The following is a 16,140-nucleotide window of genomic DNA, read 5'->3' as shown; positions in this document are numbered from 1 at the left end:
GGGCAGATGATGCTGTCAATGGTGGAAGAAGTATTTACTGTGTTCTTTTGATCAATGATTTACATGTATTTAAGCCATGCCGTATGTTCTTCACATACTGAAACTATTGTCCATGTGTTCTGGAAATAACCCTTAATTATGGCAAGATATTTGGCAATTTTTCTAGGATAATATTATTGTAAATTAGAATTTTGACTAGCCAACTCAACTCATGAATTCTTTTATCACCTAAGATATGTACTATTTATTAAGAAAGCAAACACATAAACTACAAAAATGTTGTAGTAATTCATTTGTTTTTATATTTGTGTTCCATTTGAAATATTGCTGTTTATTTGTGTGATTAAATTAACTGAAAATTCAAAATGTAAATGTATTGTAATATATTTACTTTGAAAAAAACAATAGTAAATGCTAAAAAATAGTAAAGTATTATGTGTATCAGTCTTATGAATAAGGTAAAGTAAAACCACTCCTTAAAATACTGTTGTGAGGTTATATATCGTATTGTGTCATCATTTGCTAAGATCATCACATGTTTTGTTTGATAGCAAGATGCAAGGCCATAAATGTAGTGCAATATAAGAGACATGACATACTGCAGTAGGAGTATAAAAGTGTTGTGATAATAGTTGTGCCTTCCTACCTACACCCAAAAAAGAACAAACAAGATAAAGGTTGACTTAAATAGTGTTGTGTATTTAGAAAAACCCCAAAAGTAACATTTTATCCAAGCACCAAACCAAGATACACCTTAGCAGACACATTTCACATTTCACATTTTCACATCAAATATTTCCTATGATAAATAAAAACACACTCTTAATGCAATACAAACAGTTCTTGTCTAAATGTACACAAAATCAGAAGGTAAGTCTTGACTCCCGTTGTCTCATCTCCTCCACTTCCTCCGAACTGAGGTCATTGTTTCGTAACCTGCAGAGTTAAAACAAAGAGACACAAATCGATAAATGACACTAGAAATGGCAATTAAGCTTAAACACTTACTAGCACTTAGTATTCAGTATCAAGGAACAAAAGGAAACAAGCAGAACCGGCCTGCCTTAGCCTTGATTTAAAATGCAAACAACCAGCAGGCATGCACCAGTGAACCCACAGAATAAACATTACCCACCACACTGATTTCACATGGGTGTTGTGTTGCATTTCTTGAATCAGACGTTCCACTCCTGATCTGGTTATGCAGTTCTCTGTCAACCTTTTACAGGAAACAGGAGTGTGCAGAGAGGGTGGGGCAATGTAAATGCCACAGTATTAGTAATGACACTCTTAAAATTGTTTGGATAACAATGTTATTGTAATGTCAACACAAGTATAACTTGTCTCCAACGCTTACCAAAGCTCTTCCAGTGATGTACAGTTCTTGATAATGTTGGCGATGGCACATGCTCCGGCACTCCCCACTCCATTGCCTACCAAGCTGTCATTAAATTAGAGTTATAATCAGGTAAAGTATTCCATGACGTACTGCTTAAAGGTCTCCTCTTATGCTATATTTGGGCAATATATTGTCGGGCAATATCTATACAATGCATACATATGTGAAGTGTTTTGCTCAAAATATCAAACAGGCCACCCATTGCAACATCCCTCATACCCCTCTATTTCAGCCCTGTTCCTGAAGTGCTGATTCTGTGACTGTCGCTTTAAATTTGAGCTGAGCTGAAGCTGGCCCCTTTGGAGCGTCATGTCTCTGTCTGAAGAGAGAAGTCTCTAACGGAGAAACTCAGCTAATCGCTCCCGTGATTAAACCCCATATTATGTTCCAAACCACATCCAGCATTATTTCTGAAACACTTCTCAGTGTTTACCTCTAGAACAGAGACATTATATGTATTATATAAACAACAACTCTCACACACACACACACACACACACACACACACACACACACACACACACACACACACACACACAGGTGCTGCGGAGGGGATTCAGCTCGTGACTGTATATTGTGTATGATAGGTGTCACGTGGTGGGGACGTTGCCAGGAGTTCAATGTAAAGCCAGCCCACATTTCCGATATGACGTCCTAACCGAAGCAAATCTGGATCAGCTCGTTTGTGCCCCAGTTTTTAGACGTGTGGGTAAGGAGGAAAAGAGAGAGCGTTGTATTTTCTGACCCTTTGTGAGTCTCTTTACACACCGGGGACACATATTTATGTATAACAGACAGCAAAAAGTGTATTTTGCATAACATAAATAAATAAACATGTTTTATTTGAAATAATTTCGCTGTTTTAACTTGCTGTTCAAGAGCCCTTTCCAAGAGGGACGTAGGGGACGTTATCTGTGTTACTTTAAAGCTACCAGACTACAGTTAGCAAAAAATGTACCTTGCAGTACATGAGGGTTACTGGTCTACCTACTTAAGGCAGCGTTAAACCAGCAACTTCTGTGTTCTGCGAGGGAAGTGGATTGTTGATATGGTTATTTTTAAGGTGGGGTTTTTGTTTTATGTGGCTGCTGCCCCTTTCAAGAAAAGACATAGCTCTGCTTTTGTGTTGTTACTCCTTTTTGTTTCTGATCATCCCTTAATGTAGATGATACACTCAAACCTCCAAACTACTTCTTTAAATAAACCAAACGTGCCGTTATTCACAGCAAATGTTACCTGAGCCACACCAACGTGTTGCTGTTCTCTAGGGCGGTGGCAAGGGCTTCTGCTCCTGCATCTCCTATCTTGTTGCCCCAGAGACTGAGAATAAAAGGATTATGGTAAATGAATAGAAATGATCCACCAATGAGATGCCTTCATGTCTACAAGAGGACTTTTACCCTAAATACTGCAGTGAGTGGTTGCATTTCAGTCCCTCTGCCAGCTGCTTTGCTCCCTCTTCTGTTAGATTATTGTTGCCTAGCCTGAAAGAAAAGGAGAAGCTCATTTTCTATTCATTTTACAGTTCAAATATGTGGTATTATAGTTTAAGTGCTGATATAAATACAGCATGCGCTGACCTCAGAGAAACAAAGTTCTGCTTGTTCTTCAGAAGGTGAGAAAAGTGCTGCGTGCAGGCATCCGTTAGATTGTTGTTGAAGAGCCTACAGACAAATAAATGGTCAATCCATGTTATTTATGAAATAGGTTTTTGTTTTCCTGATCATCTTGACATCACTTACGCAATTTTCTTGAAGTTTTCACACTCGATAGCTTTAGCAAGCAGCTTGCGGATCCCCTCATCTGTGATGTTATTATTTCTGAGGCTAACAAAGGAAGAATAAAGGACACTTCAGGGGGCATAAGAGGTATTTAGATCTTTAATACCATAGTGTGGAAATACTCTGGTAAAGTAAAAGTCCTGCAATCAAAGTTTTACTGAAGTCAAAGTTAAAAAGTTTAGCTCCAAATATCTAATCAAAGAAACTTATTTTAATGTTTGTGTTAATTTGATGCTGCAGCTGGTATAGGTGAGTATTATTTCTTACTATTTATCATGCAGATTTACTACATTTAATAAACATATTGTATTAATATATTAGTCTCCAGAAAAACTAGTAACTCAATTTATCAAACAAGTGTTTGGCAATTAAAAGTAGAACATTTTTCCTATTTCAGTAGATTTAAAAAGTAGCATGAATTGGATAGTGACTTAGCATAAGTGCACCTAAACATCACATGTATTTGTTCTTTTAAATAATGCTATTGTGGAAACTTTGCTCACTTTAAGGAATAGATAAAAAGGAAAAATGCCAACTTGTCATACTCACTAGAGGGAATTACAGATGTGCATGCAGGGGAGGAGCTGCTCCACTCCAACGTCGCCTACAGAGTTGTTGTCCAGCTGCAGGCCGACAGGATTCCTTAAATGCTGCAGCACATAGGCTAGAGCCGTGCACTCTACAGGACCGATGTTACAGTAGGTCAGTTTCAGGTGGTCCACCTCCAGCTTACTCATGGCGTCTTTAGCAATCCTGCCCTCCTGCATCTCATAGATGCATTTGATAAGCCAGACGAAGCCTGGCATTGCATGCATGCTCTTCTTGTCCCCCTCTACAGGCTGAGGGATTGACTTAAAGTGTTTCTGCATGCCTTTGGATAAGCATTTCACCACCTGTCGGATCCTCTTCTCCATCACAGCGCTGGGGCAGCAGTGGAGCCACAGGTTGCGATGGCGCGGTGACAGAAGTCCAGACACAAAGGTGGCTGTGATGTGCAGATTTGGTATTTCAGTGGCTTTAGCTTCCTCCCCTGAAGCCCTCTGTTGTTGGTCAATGGAAAGCAAGCAGGCGATGAAGCATCTGCTGCTCTGACCTGCCTGCTTCATGTTCTGTGTCTCAAAGAGCTTAGGGATAGTTGAGTGGTCAGTTGTATCTGACAACACGATGTGCAAAGCTGCAAAGAAACATTGCATCGTCACGTGAAGGAATTCATAGCGTTGAGCGTGGGTGGATATATCTTTGCTCTGCATGAGAAAACCCATACAGATGTCCTTCTCAGTCACACCACATGTCTCCAAGTCTGTGCCTGAGAAGATGTAACAGGTTGCTCGTATCCCATCAAATGCAAGCTTCCCCAGATGCAACACAGTTTGCAGATTCTCCTGAAGCCAACATAGCCCTTTAGTGTTTTTCAGGGAGCTTTGGTGCTGGAAAAAGTGCTGCAGGATCATTAGGTAAACATCTGTGATTGTGTGTATGCTGCCCTCTCCGCAGCCTAACAACTCCTTATGGCACTGTGAGACGATCCAGCACAGGACTGGACTATGACACAGTCCAAGTAACGCTGTGTTTGTCTGCAAGGACTCCAAAACCTTAGCAGCCACAGTAGCATCGCTGTGATGCTTCCTCACAAAACAGTCAATCCCACTTGGGGAAAAGCCCTTGAGGAGGATCTCTTTGCAGAGATGTTTCTTGAACACAGGGCCCGCCGCCTCTGGGCGACTGGTCACCACTTTCCTCACACCCTTCATTAGGAAACCCTGGATCAGGTTGAAGAGTAGTATGTGCACAGGTGCCCGCTGGGTGGGGCAGCAGAGCCTGTGCTCATCTGTAAAGCTCTGCTTCAGCTCATCCAGGCCATCGAAGGTGAAGAGAATGAGATGTGGGTGGTCCAGGATGAACTGGAAGATCTCCTCCTGCTGTCGGTCCGGCCAGCAGCAGTGCTGAAACAGCAGCTCCTGCAGAGAGAGCTCCCTGTGCTCGGAGTTCAACCTGCGACAGCTGAACGGGAACAGAAGGAGGAAGTCTTTCAGTGCCGCCCCCCTAGCCCAAAGCAGGTGAAGCCTCTGGAGTAAAGTGCTCTTCCCCCCACCTGCCTCCCCCGACACCAGCACCGTGTCCGCCTCCTTGTTCACTGTACCCAATGCACCCACTATGTCCTCCAGGCCCAAGGATCCATGGACATCCACGCAGTTGTGAGCGAGTTCCAGCTGGCCGTCAGTGTAGATGTCATCCAGAGACATGTGGCTGGTCCCTCCATAAGTGCTGAGGAAGCAGGACTGAGCGGAGACAGAACTGCTGAGCTTCTTCTGATACTTAGACACCTCTGTGACAGAAAGCACACACGTAACATCAACAAAGTGCATGCATCATTGCGAAATGATTATTATATCTGTGTCTGTGATAAAGAGTCATCTTTTTCGCACAAACTTGTTAACGCTGTTCTTTTTTGGGAACTTTGACCACTTCTCTTTATTTAAAATACATCAGTAGGTTTTGTAGATTTCTTTCAAATCCCCCACAAGAACAGGGACGCACATCTGCTATATTTAGTTGCATGGAATCTCCTTTTACAGTAATACAAAAATTAGAAAGCATTGAAGTGTTTAAAAAAAGGGAGACCCAGATAAGCTACCCGAGACTTGAGATTAATGGCCCAGACACAAAGTATTTAAAATATAGTTTTCTAACAAGCCTACTACTGGATGGAGTGAATATATTATACAGAATCATTTACAACACACCTCCACAGTAAATACACTGAAAACTAAACTAACACTAACATCTATTCCATTAGTCTCAATATTGGTTTGAAATAGATATACTGAACAGCTGGTAATAGGAAAAAGGGAAAAGAGTAGTACAAAACTACTACTGGATTTTTAGGAAACCTTGTCTGTCACAGAAGCCGAAGGGAGCTAACTTTCAGCATGATTATAACAATGGCATACCTTTGGGAGGAGTCCATTTGTCCTTAGTAAGTGGACGTGCAGGTTCCTGTTGGTGCTGAATGAACAGAAGCACAACCTTTGCCGCTGATTCTCCTCTTGATCTGACATGGTCCAGCAGACGCCTCGCCTGAATGACATGAGTGGCATCAGATAGATTCATTAATAAAATACAACGTCAACACTTTTGGGAAGGAAAAACAAGTAGTAGCTTACTTCCAGCGGGTTAGATAAAAAGGTTGAAATCCCTGCTGTGTTAGAAACTATATAAGCTAAGTATAAGTTGGCACAGTTAGCTTAGCATGAAGACGGCCAACAGGGGGAAACAGCTAGCTTGAGGCAGTTCAAAGGTACAAGATGGCACCTTGTTCATTAATTTGCATGCAATATTTGATGAATCAAAGCATGAAAAGGCACATTACCTGGTGCTACTGCTGCTAAGTGGATGGTTACATTTGTCAATTAACTATGTTTGCCGTTAGCCCGCTTCCCATGCTTTTTGTGTTATGCTAAGCTAACGTGTTGTTGGTGCTAGCTAAATATTGACCCCACTGACATAATATAAATATGTTAGATTTAATCTTCTTCAGTGCTTAAAAAGGATCTAAATAAGCACAAATATAAAGTATTACTGTAGAATTAGCACAAAGCCCTTCCATAAAAGTAGCCTATAAGACAGCTGAGCAATGTTTGGGTGAATTCAGTTTATCTGTGACACTAAAGGCTTTTACAACTTTAAAAAGTAGCAGTCAATCATCAAACATGTAAAAACAGCAATAATGATTGTACTTTGTGTTGATTCATAACACAACATATTTTGGGGATTTGGGACCCGTTTTACCTGAACCGGTCAGAGTAAGGCAGAGATTCTTGATGCGTTTGATGGTTCAAGTTTCTAAAACATTGTTAGTTTTTCTGATAGTTTACCAAAAAGCGTCTCAGACTACCTGATTTTACCCATCGCCAACCAGAAACAGATTCAGTTCCTGTAATGTCCCAATTTGCCAGTGAATAGTAATGCAACTTTAACTCTTTTCCATTTTCGGCCACTTTATACTTTTACTCCACTACATTTATTTGTCAACCTTAGTTACTTTGAAGATTCAGATTTAGATTTGATCAGTTAACTTTATTGATCCCTATATGTGAAATGTACAAGCTGCAACACACTATAATGCAGCTATAACTACGATTTAATTATATATATGATACAAAAATGGGCCATGCAGAATGAGGTGGCTTTTACTTACTTTGCTTTAAATTTATTGTGATACCATAACTTATATTCTAAACAGGATTTTGTCTTTTAACAGATTATTTTTTACATTGTCGTAAACAACTCTAAAGTCATGACAATTGAACAAATGGAGAAAAAAAACAGGAAGTTTCCAAGGCAATGGTTAAAAAATGTGTTCAAAATGTACCTGCTGACAGGGGGTGTGTATGGCTAGCCGCACTTCATCGCAGTCTGCTGAAGTGAAGTGTCCTGATGTGACAAGATCTTCTAAAGCACCATCAATGCATACTTGAAGCTTTTCTACCAGGCTCGGTCTTTGAGTCAGAAGAGTCTCAGTACATGTGTTCTGCTGTTCTTCTTTTTCCTCCAGAATTGAGCTGCATCCTGAAGATAAGGTGCCAACTCCCTTTGTTTCAGGCAAGACTCGTTTAAGAGCAGCAAAGAAGAGCCCACATGTGTCCTCTCCCTTTGTGTAAACCAGATCCAGCAGCTTTCTGGCATTGCAGTGCAGCGCTCTACCTGGTACCTGTACGTTCTGGTAGTCCTCCCATGTGAGTTCCCCTTGAGACAGCAGTATGTCCAACACCTGCTCCAGATGTTCTGCTGACCCGCTGCTGCACAGTGCGTTCAGGATCTCTGTGCGTTGTCTCAGCACAAGCTCCTGGACAAACATGCTTTGTGCATTTCAGCGTCCATACTCCGTGTCATCTGTTGTATCCTCAGACTGCTTCCTGTATCACAACCTTGAAAGCAAACGCCCACATGTCATCATGCTGCTACTTGTCATCCCTGCTTTAAATAAGACACCCTGGTTACGGTGTGTTCTTTCTAACATTCATACACACTGATTGTTTGTTTGATGTTAGCTGATAAACACTTGTTAAAAACATGCAACACACGGTAACAAGCAACATTTCTATATTAAAACTCACGTTAGAGTCTCCACGACAGAGAGCTTTCTCTCTTCCCTCCATCTGTTCTTTGGGTAGAGCCTCTTCCTCATTCTAAGCTGAAAGTGAAACTATTTTTGCAAGTCCCTTTTCTTAAATGGAAACTAAATCTTGGCAAGAAATTAAAAAACAACTTCAACACAGAGCTGAGAGGCGGCAGTCAAAGGAAATCTTAAAAACAGTTACAGCAAAAAAGCCTGCATTATAAATGGTACTATAATGAAAGTACAACAGTTTTGCTATCAAACTGTAGATACAGCAGCAAAAGTGAAAGTACTTATGATGCAGTATTGCCCATTTCAGATATATTATATAACTAGTATGACTAAGTATCCAGTAATGTGTAAACACAGCTTGTAAAGGTGGAGCTAATTGTACTTTTCTGTAAAATGTCTATGAAAAACTCTGTCAGATAAATGGAGTAGATGTAATTACCTATCGGATATTATATGATTATGTGTTACTTGATTTATATTTTGAGCAAAGTAGCTAAAGCTATAAAATATATCCAGTGAACTCTCTCACACTGTTTGCCATCAGGAGCCACTCAGGGATCAGTATCTTGCCCAAGGGTACATCGACATGATGACCGCACGGGCTGGGATTGAACCCACAACCTTCTGGATCAAAGACAACCGCACTCCCTCGCAGCCACAGTCACCCATACTGAAATATATTTAGTACCTGAAGTGTGTACAGTACTTGACTAAATGTACTTTAAACACCGGTGACATTTGATGATATTTTCACATCCTCATGCCAGCGTTTTTTATGAGCACTGATTAACAGAAAAAGGGGAATTATAGCTTTTTTTTTAAAGCAGGAAGCTCTGATATATTACGGTTCTTTTGAGGCAATTATGTAAGGGCCAGCAGAAATAAACTGCAGGTCCAGGTTGGAAGTCCCTTACTGGTTGCAATTTGCTCAAGCAACCACTGGATGGAACCATTGCATAAATAGACCTGAAGAGGATGGTTAACTTTCTTCCTTTTGTATATTTCTTTATTCGTCTGTTTGACACATTTCTCTATACATCTCTTTTTTTTGTTTGTTTTTTTGTATGTTGTTATACAGATAAAGGGAACCATTGCTTTGTTCCTCCTTTTCTCTTTTTTGGTTCCTATTTTTACTGAAGGACTGACTTTCTTCCTGTCATAACGCCTGCACCCTCGACCCTCTTTTTGAGCACAATGTCTTTCATTTATTTGAAATTATTTGAGGATTACAAGTTAGTTTAAGTAGGCCTTAAAGATGTGTGTGATAATACTTCTACAGTGTTATAATACCTATTATATCATAGCCAGCTTGTTCATATTGTCATTGGCTTTTGTATTATTTGATGCCAAGATAAATAAGTGCAAGGATGAGTTGTTGAACAGTTACTGATATGTGAGCCCCTTCTAGAGTACCATAATTAGTTTAAGACATAATCTTTTCAGGGGGATATTCAAATTTTCCTCCAGTTTTATATTTATTACATTACATCAGACACTTAGGCAGGCCTACAAAATAAATAAATACAAACTTGACTTACAGATGCATTAGTGGAGAGGTGAAGGGGTTGCCATGTTGAGGGGGTTTGGTTCTTTGCTCAAGGAAACACTCTGTACTTGGTCCAATAGGGGCTTGAACCGGCGACCCTCTGGTTCCCAAGTCAATTCCCTTCAGACTGAGCTTCTTCACTGTGTTGCTTCCCTGTGTCCTGTGGGGGAAAATACACACACAAAGGCAGGAGTAATCAAAGACAGCCTGGAATAAAAACTTTCTAAAGTGAGTTTCTCTTCTCTCTACATCTTCCTCTGAGAAACTGAGAAGCTACACCAAAGGGAGTGAAACGCTGAGTGCTCTCCGCCAGGCATCCGACACTAACGTGGAGTTCTGCCATCCAAAACACAGTAGGGGGTCAGACAAGTTTGGATGGTAACAGAGGAAGGTAAGAAATTGTCAATAAAAGCATAAAGAGTAGAGATATGGTCCCGAAAGACGTCTCCGAGCGTTTCTGTCTTCTGTTGCAACTCAATTATTCTCCTGAGTCACTGCGAGGTGAACAGGTGGCTCCAACTCCATCCTAACTTTCCTCAGTATTATTGAAGACAACTTCTTGTAGCTAAGAAACTATAAAGTCATATAAAGTTTTTAGAGAAGTGGACGAATATTGTCAACTCATTGGGATTAATAATTATTGAGAAAGTCTGAGCTCTTTTTCCTCTGTTTGATTTTTGGATAGTTTCTGGTTTGAAACCTTTTAGCCTCAAAGCGTTGGCTATTTAGGAATAATAAAAATGAGTTTAAATAAGATGGGTTTAGAAAGTAAAACACATGTTTTAGCATTGTGAGGGCAAAGGCTGCAGTGCCTTATCATACTGTCCTTAGCCTTGATTGAATTAAAGCTGCTAAGGACTAATTGATTAGTTAATTGACAGGAAAACTATCTTTGATAGTAGTGTTTCATGCAAAAAGGGTCCAAAATTCTGCTTTCGGACTCTCAAACATGTAGATTTGCTGCTTTTTCTGTTTTGTATTCTTTTAAACTTTATATCTTTGTACTAAAATTAAAAATCTCTCTTCTGTACTAACGCAGTAGCACTTAATCTGGTCAGTTTATAGAGAGCTGATGTAGCTGCTTTTCAGTTGGTATCCTCATGCTTGAATGCCCTTATTTGAAGTTGTTATGGATAAGAGTGTCAGCTGAATTAAATATCATCTAATGATGTGAATGAAAAATTGCAAGGTACAGCCGTAGATTTAAGTCTGGCTGAATGATTGGCATCAAACCCCTCCTGTTAAAGGTTGTTTTTGGTTTGTTTCTTTTTGACAGATTTCCACATCTGTCTTTTTTTTTTATCAAGATAAAGAATGTGTGCTCCTCCAAATCACTTCCAGACAATCAGCATATCTGTTTTTTTCTTTTCCACAATAGACACACAAGTACGTAAGCTTGGCCTGTGGCAGCTGTGGGGATGAATGGTTGTCTATCAATCAGAGGGTCAGTGGTTCATTCCCTCAACATATCGAAGTGTCCTTGGGAAAGAGATTGAACCCCAAATTGCTTGCACTTTAAAAGGCATGAACATTAAGTCTCGCTCCATCTGGAGAAAGTCCAGCTCAGTGTACAGCACTAAATAACCTTGTCCGTCCACGTCAGTTTCAAACTGAATGTTAATGAATAACAGCTCAGTGACGGATCCACCCCTCCATCATAGAGAGGAAATATGTTGGCTCACGTCATCGCTGTGCATTCTTCCTGCGCACATATCAAAAGCACATGTGGTGATCTCAGTGTACGGCCAGGTGCTCTGAGGTACACAGAGACGAAACCCAGGAGGAAATCTGCACGTCTCTTATTCTATGAGTTCTCTGAGGTTAACCTATGTGCTAAGAAATAACGATTTTTGTTTTATACCAATTAGATTTCAGAGTTGTGCTTCTTTCACAACAAGGAATTTGCTCTGGTGTATTGATGCATACATAAACATGAGAAGAGACATTCAAATGAAAAAACCAAGGCAAATTTTGAGAAAATAAAGAATAACATTGACATAAAAAAATAAATCAAATATAAACGAAATGTTAAAGATTATGAAAAAAATACTGTAAAAAGGTAATTAAGGAAATATATTCACACACTTTAAATGAACCACTGTAATAAAAAAGCCAAGCCAAAACAAACAGTGCTATCCTTTTATCTGTCAGCAAAATTGCATATAACACAACATATATTTTACATGTTGTATGTTACACCTTTTCTAGTGAGGGTTAGCAAAAGAGACAGTAATCAGTATAAAGTGCACTGCCTAACGTTCATGGCCATTTCGAAATGTGTTAAAATAAATCAAAAGTAAGTTACACATCGCTCACCTGTACACTTTTACATTTCAAGGTAACCTTCTCAACAAAGATGACCTTTCATTTGCAGTGGTTTGCTGCAACTTCCAGACTAATTGACATTTATAAATAATGCACTGAGCAAAAGTTAGTTTTATTTCCCCTAACAAAGGATGCATCAAAATGATCTTCTATAAATCTAGATTTCATAAACGCATTGAGATCTTCAAGATGTACAGAAAATAGAAATGTAGAAGTTGATCACTAACCTAAATGAAAATGAGATAGACATTAACATCCTGTTACTCACGTTCCTCAGAGACAAATAAAGGTGGATTATATTTTTTTATTAATGGAGACATTAGAGGATCTCTGTGCACAGCCGTACTGTAGCACTGCAGAGCGTTGGCAGGATTAGTGAATAATTAGGAAACGCCTGCCCATGCCAGCAAAGGAAGAGAGGTATTCACAGAAAGAGCATGGCATCGTGCACATGACTACGAGTGTGTGGGTGTCAATCACGATTTAATTGATGAGAAGATTAAAGCTCACTTCTGAGAGCCCCCGGTTTTCAGGGGCGGCCGAGTTGAAGGAGTCTGGTCTCCAGCGTCTGCCGGGGTTCGGGGTGCTGAGCTCAAGGTTAGCGCGGCCCCCTGCTGAGCGCTCGCTGTCTGAGATGGGTCCTACTTGTTGGACATTCATTATCAAACTCTGTTTGCTCCTTTCATCTGCAGCTCTCTGCAGCACTCAACGTAAACTACAGAGGCACCTTGCAGCTTGACATCTCTCCATTCACTCTGTACCTTAAACAGCATGCTGCCACATCAAAGAGCCGCCGCAGCCTTTGATGTTGCAAAAAGAAAGAGCTCCAATGATCTACTAAAAACCAATGCAACTTTCTGGAGCCTTGTTTTATTCTTTCGCTGTCTCCAGAAGTCTGGAGTCAGCCTCTAGAAGTGCAGAGAGCTGCTTTTGAAAAAGTTGATCTCTGCTCTTTGCAAAATAAACTTATTGAACCACCAGTGATGAAAGAGATTCCACCACCTTTCACATTGTGAACGTGTATTTGTGTTTTCTGCAACATGACATCTCTTGTCATATTTTGCTGCTTGGATCAAATCCTCCGACCTCAGTTAGTAGCCTTTTCGTGTATCATCCTGACGCAGAAGGTCCACCCGTAGTTAACGTTGTGAGCTTAATGGGCCTCCAAACTACTCTAAAGAGTAAAGGGTTCTAAAATATTAATGTTTGTTAGAGATGTGACGTCATGTGACTCAGTGACGTAGCGCACTATGACTAAACTTTTCCATAAAAATAACTCCACTTTTAGGTTTCACACAAGCAGGAAGTGAGCCGCTGGTACCTCAACCTCGGTGTGATTCATGGGACGTCATTGGGCCCAAAAATACTTTTGACTACATTTGAAAAAAGTCGTTTGGAAAAATGTTCGGGGGTTTAATTAACTACACAGTGCTATCATTTCAATAGTCCTTATTTAAATCATTAGATCCCATAAGTTGAACATTTTATCAAAAGCCCAATTATGCTATTTCCCAAAACTGTCTTTCATTTCTTTAGTGTGTGGACCTCATTTCTTTCTACTGCAGATGTTAAGCCATCTTTTAAATCTATAAAGTGTTTTATCCCTAACACAATTAATAGTGCATTAGTTGGGGACTATTTGTATCAGCAGATTAATACATACTATTTGCTGCTGTTGCTTAGCAGGTTTCGTGGGGTTCCCCCAAGATAAAGGTTGCTGTGTTCGTCATGAATGAAGTGACTCAGTACGATGGTGTGGCTCATTGATGTTTCTGGAAATAAATGGGGTTTAAAACGTTGCTTCAAAAGGCTATTGTTAGTTTTACAGGTTCATTGTTGGTTCTGGTCTTTTCTTGGGATTTCTTCTGACCATAAGAAAGAAATAGATATATCCTTTAATGAAAAAGGAGGAAGTGCAACCAAGTGGGTAAACATTCAGGGAGTCTACTGTGTGAGGAAGAGGTCAAATGTTCCTTTTTTCCCTGATCACAGTCTGACGCAATCACACACAACACAATACATTCTGTCTAAAAGTGCTAAAGTGCTCTTTTTGTTTCCAATGTTAAAGTTTTCTGCTTTTATTCTAAGACCATTTCTGTCTGCAAATGATAAATGTGTCAGTTATTTATAATCATAGAAGGATATAACATCTTTCATCAGTACATACAACTCTATAAAAGACAGAAATTGGCAAAAACTTAATGTAATGTATTGCTTGTCAGTTGAGCCCTTTTTTTTAATATGTATTTCACTTATGGAGTTGATCACTTTGCAGTGTTGGAAGAAATACTCAGATCCTTTACATTGAATACTTCAATACAAGCAGGCTCTAACTGTGTGGAGGAGTGTTACTACTTAAATCTAATGGAAGTATGAAGTGAAAGTACACACAAGAACAACACTTGCATAGAAGATTATTATCATAGCTATCCCGTTTGTGACTCCAACACATACTGTGAGCCAATTCTAAATATTTAGCAAAAAACAAACTGGGTTAATTAGTAAAAGTGAGGGAAATAAAACGGGAAAGATAACAAAAGTATGTGTTAAATACATGAAGTGGAATAAAAAGTGTAAAATGGCATAAAAAGAAAGCATTACAAATATGTCAAAGAAGACCTTAAGTAACTTGAGTAAATGTACTTGTGTTATTTCTCTGTTTAAGCATTTACTTTTATCATTTTACACACATTTGTAGGGATTCATGTCATAAGCACAGTGCAAAAACAGTCAAATATAAGACCAGCAGATGAATATCTTCTACCCCTCTGGCCATGAGAACTAAACAAAGACTTCATTTTACTGAAAGACTTAAAATAAATGTGATCAGATATAATCTGCACCATAAAACCTGACGTTCCAGCGGCTGCAGTGACGGTGAACTGTAGCTCTTTGTCAGCCTGTTTCCTAATTGAATGAACTTGACAATAATTGGAGTGTTTTATTTTTGCCCTTCTCTTCACACATTAAAGACTGCCTGCCAATTAGCTTTAATTCTCCCTTTCCCCCCCTCTCTCTTTTCATGCTCTCGAGTAGGCAGGAACCGGCACATTGGGATCATTTGCATTATCCAAAGTGAATCTGCTTTGAAGTTCGGAGATTCTGGGAGAAAAAGGCTCCACTTACCCCACATGAAAAAATGTTCAAAGCTCATAAATTCACTGGAACAGATGTACATTATCATTGGATGTGCCTTTTCTCCCCCTCTCTACTCCGGAGTTGGTAATAGAGTACCTCGTGTCCTTCCCGATGTTTAGCATCTTGCCTTTACAGAAGCTGGCACCCTGCTGAGCCAATCCTCACTTCAAAGCGCTCTGCCTATCTGCTGGGAACAAAGCACACACAACATATGATGGCAGCTTCTCATTTCCCTGTGTTTAAGTCAATATCATTGATTTATTCTCCAAAAGATTATTCTCTGTAACCCTTGTTTCACAAACACAGCAAAGGTTTGTCCCATTATTGAAGCGACTGATGTTGTATATTTCAGAGAAAATCATTCAGCTCTTCATATCCCTTATTATTGAAAAGTGTGGCTATTTTCTCTCAATGAATAAATTCAACATTATTATTATTATTAATGAAAATCCTACAGTTTTTTAGATAAGTGCCAAAAATAATTTAAAAAAAAAACCATTTAATTATTTATTATTTTTAATTTAAACATTTGAAATATTATACATGTATTGATTAATGCATTACTTTTAATAACACTTCACAATGTATAGTGACGCAGATACAAATGATATATTCTTATAAGCGCTGGTAGACTTGTTAAGTGAATACAATCTTTTATATTTTAGTTTGAAATACCTCTGAACCGTCTCCCCTCTCTGCTGCCCTTTATTCTCCTCAGATTAAAGTCCTCTGAAGGATCAATCCCACAGTCATAGTTCCCTTCAATCTGGAGTGTGAATTTACTCCAGGTGGAACTAAAGTCTGATTATATTTCACATCA

At 39.4% G+C, this 16,140-nt stretch overlaps 1 protein-coding gene across 2 annotated transcripts; it reads right to left on the bottom strand.

Annotated features, from left to right (window-relative positions):
- Positions 1-678: 678 nt before the first annotated feature.
- nod2 (nucleotide-binding oligomerization domain containing 2) lies at positions 679-8,556 on the bottom strand. Of its 2 annotated transcripts, XM_063882590.1 has the most exons (11): positions 8,298-8,554; positions 7,553-8,108; positions 6,132-6,258; positions 3,730-5,506; positions 3,142-3,225; positions 2,980-3,063; positions 2,800-2,883; positions 2,636-2,719; positions 1,358-1,441; positions 1,136-1,219; positions 679-936 (listed from the first exon to the last, which is right to left on the bottom strand). In XM_063882590.1, exons 2-11 carry the CDS (start codon positions 8,036-8,038, stop codon positions 864-866), a joined length of 2,967 nt encoding a protein of 988 aa, XP_063738660.1. In that variant the 5' UTR covers positions 8,039-8,108; positions 8,298-8,554; the 3' UTR covers positions 679-863. The 2 variants fall into 2 exon arrangements, 1 of the variants encoding a protein (XP_063738660.1); XR_010165723.1 differs by lacking the exons at positions 679-936; positions 1,136-1,219; positions 1,358-1,441; positions 2,636-2,719; positions 3,142-3,225 and having other exon boundaries at positions 2,820-2,883; positions 8,298-8,556.
- Positions 8,557-16,140: the final 7,584 nt, after the last annotated feature.

Source organism: Eleginops maclovinus, chromosome 4 (assembly GCF_036324505.1).
Source record: "Eleginops maclovinus isolate JMC-PN-2008 ecotype Puerto Natales chromosome 4, JC_Emac_rtc_rv5, whole genome shotgun sequence".
NCBI classification, from domain to species: domain Eukaryota; kingdom Metazoa; phylum Chordata; class Actinopteri; order Perciformes; family Eleginopidae; genus Eleginops; species Eleginops maclovinus.
This window is presented reverse-complemented; position numbering and strand designations above follow the sequence as displayed.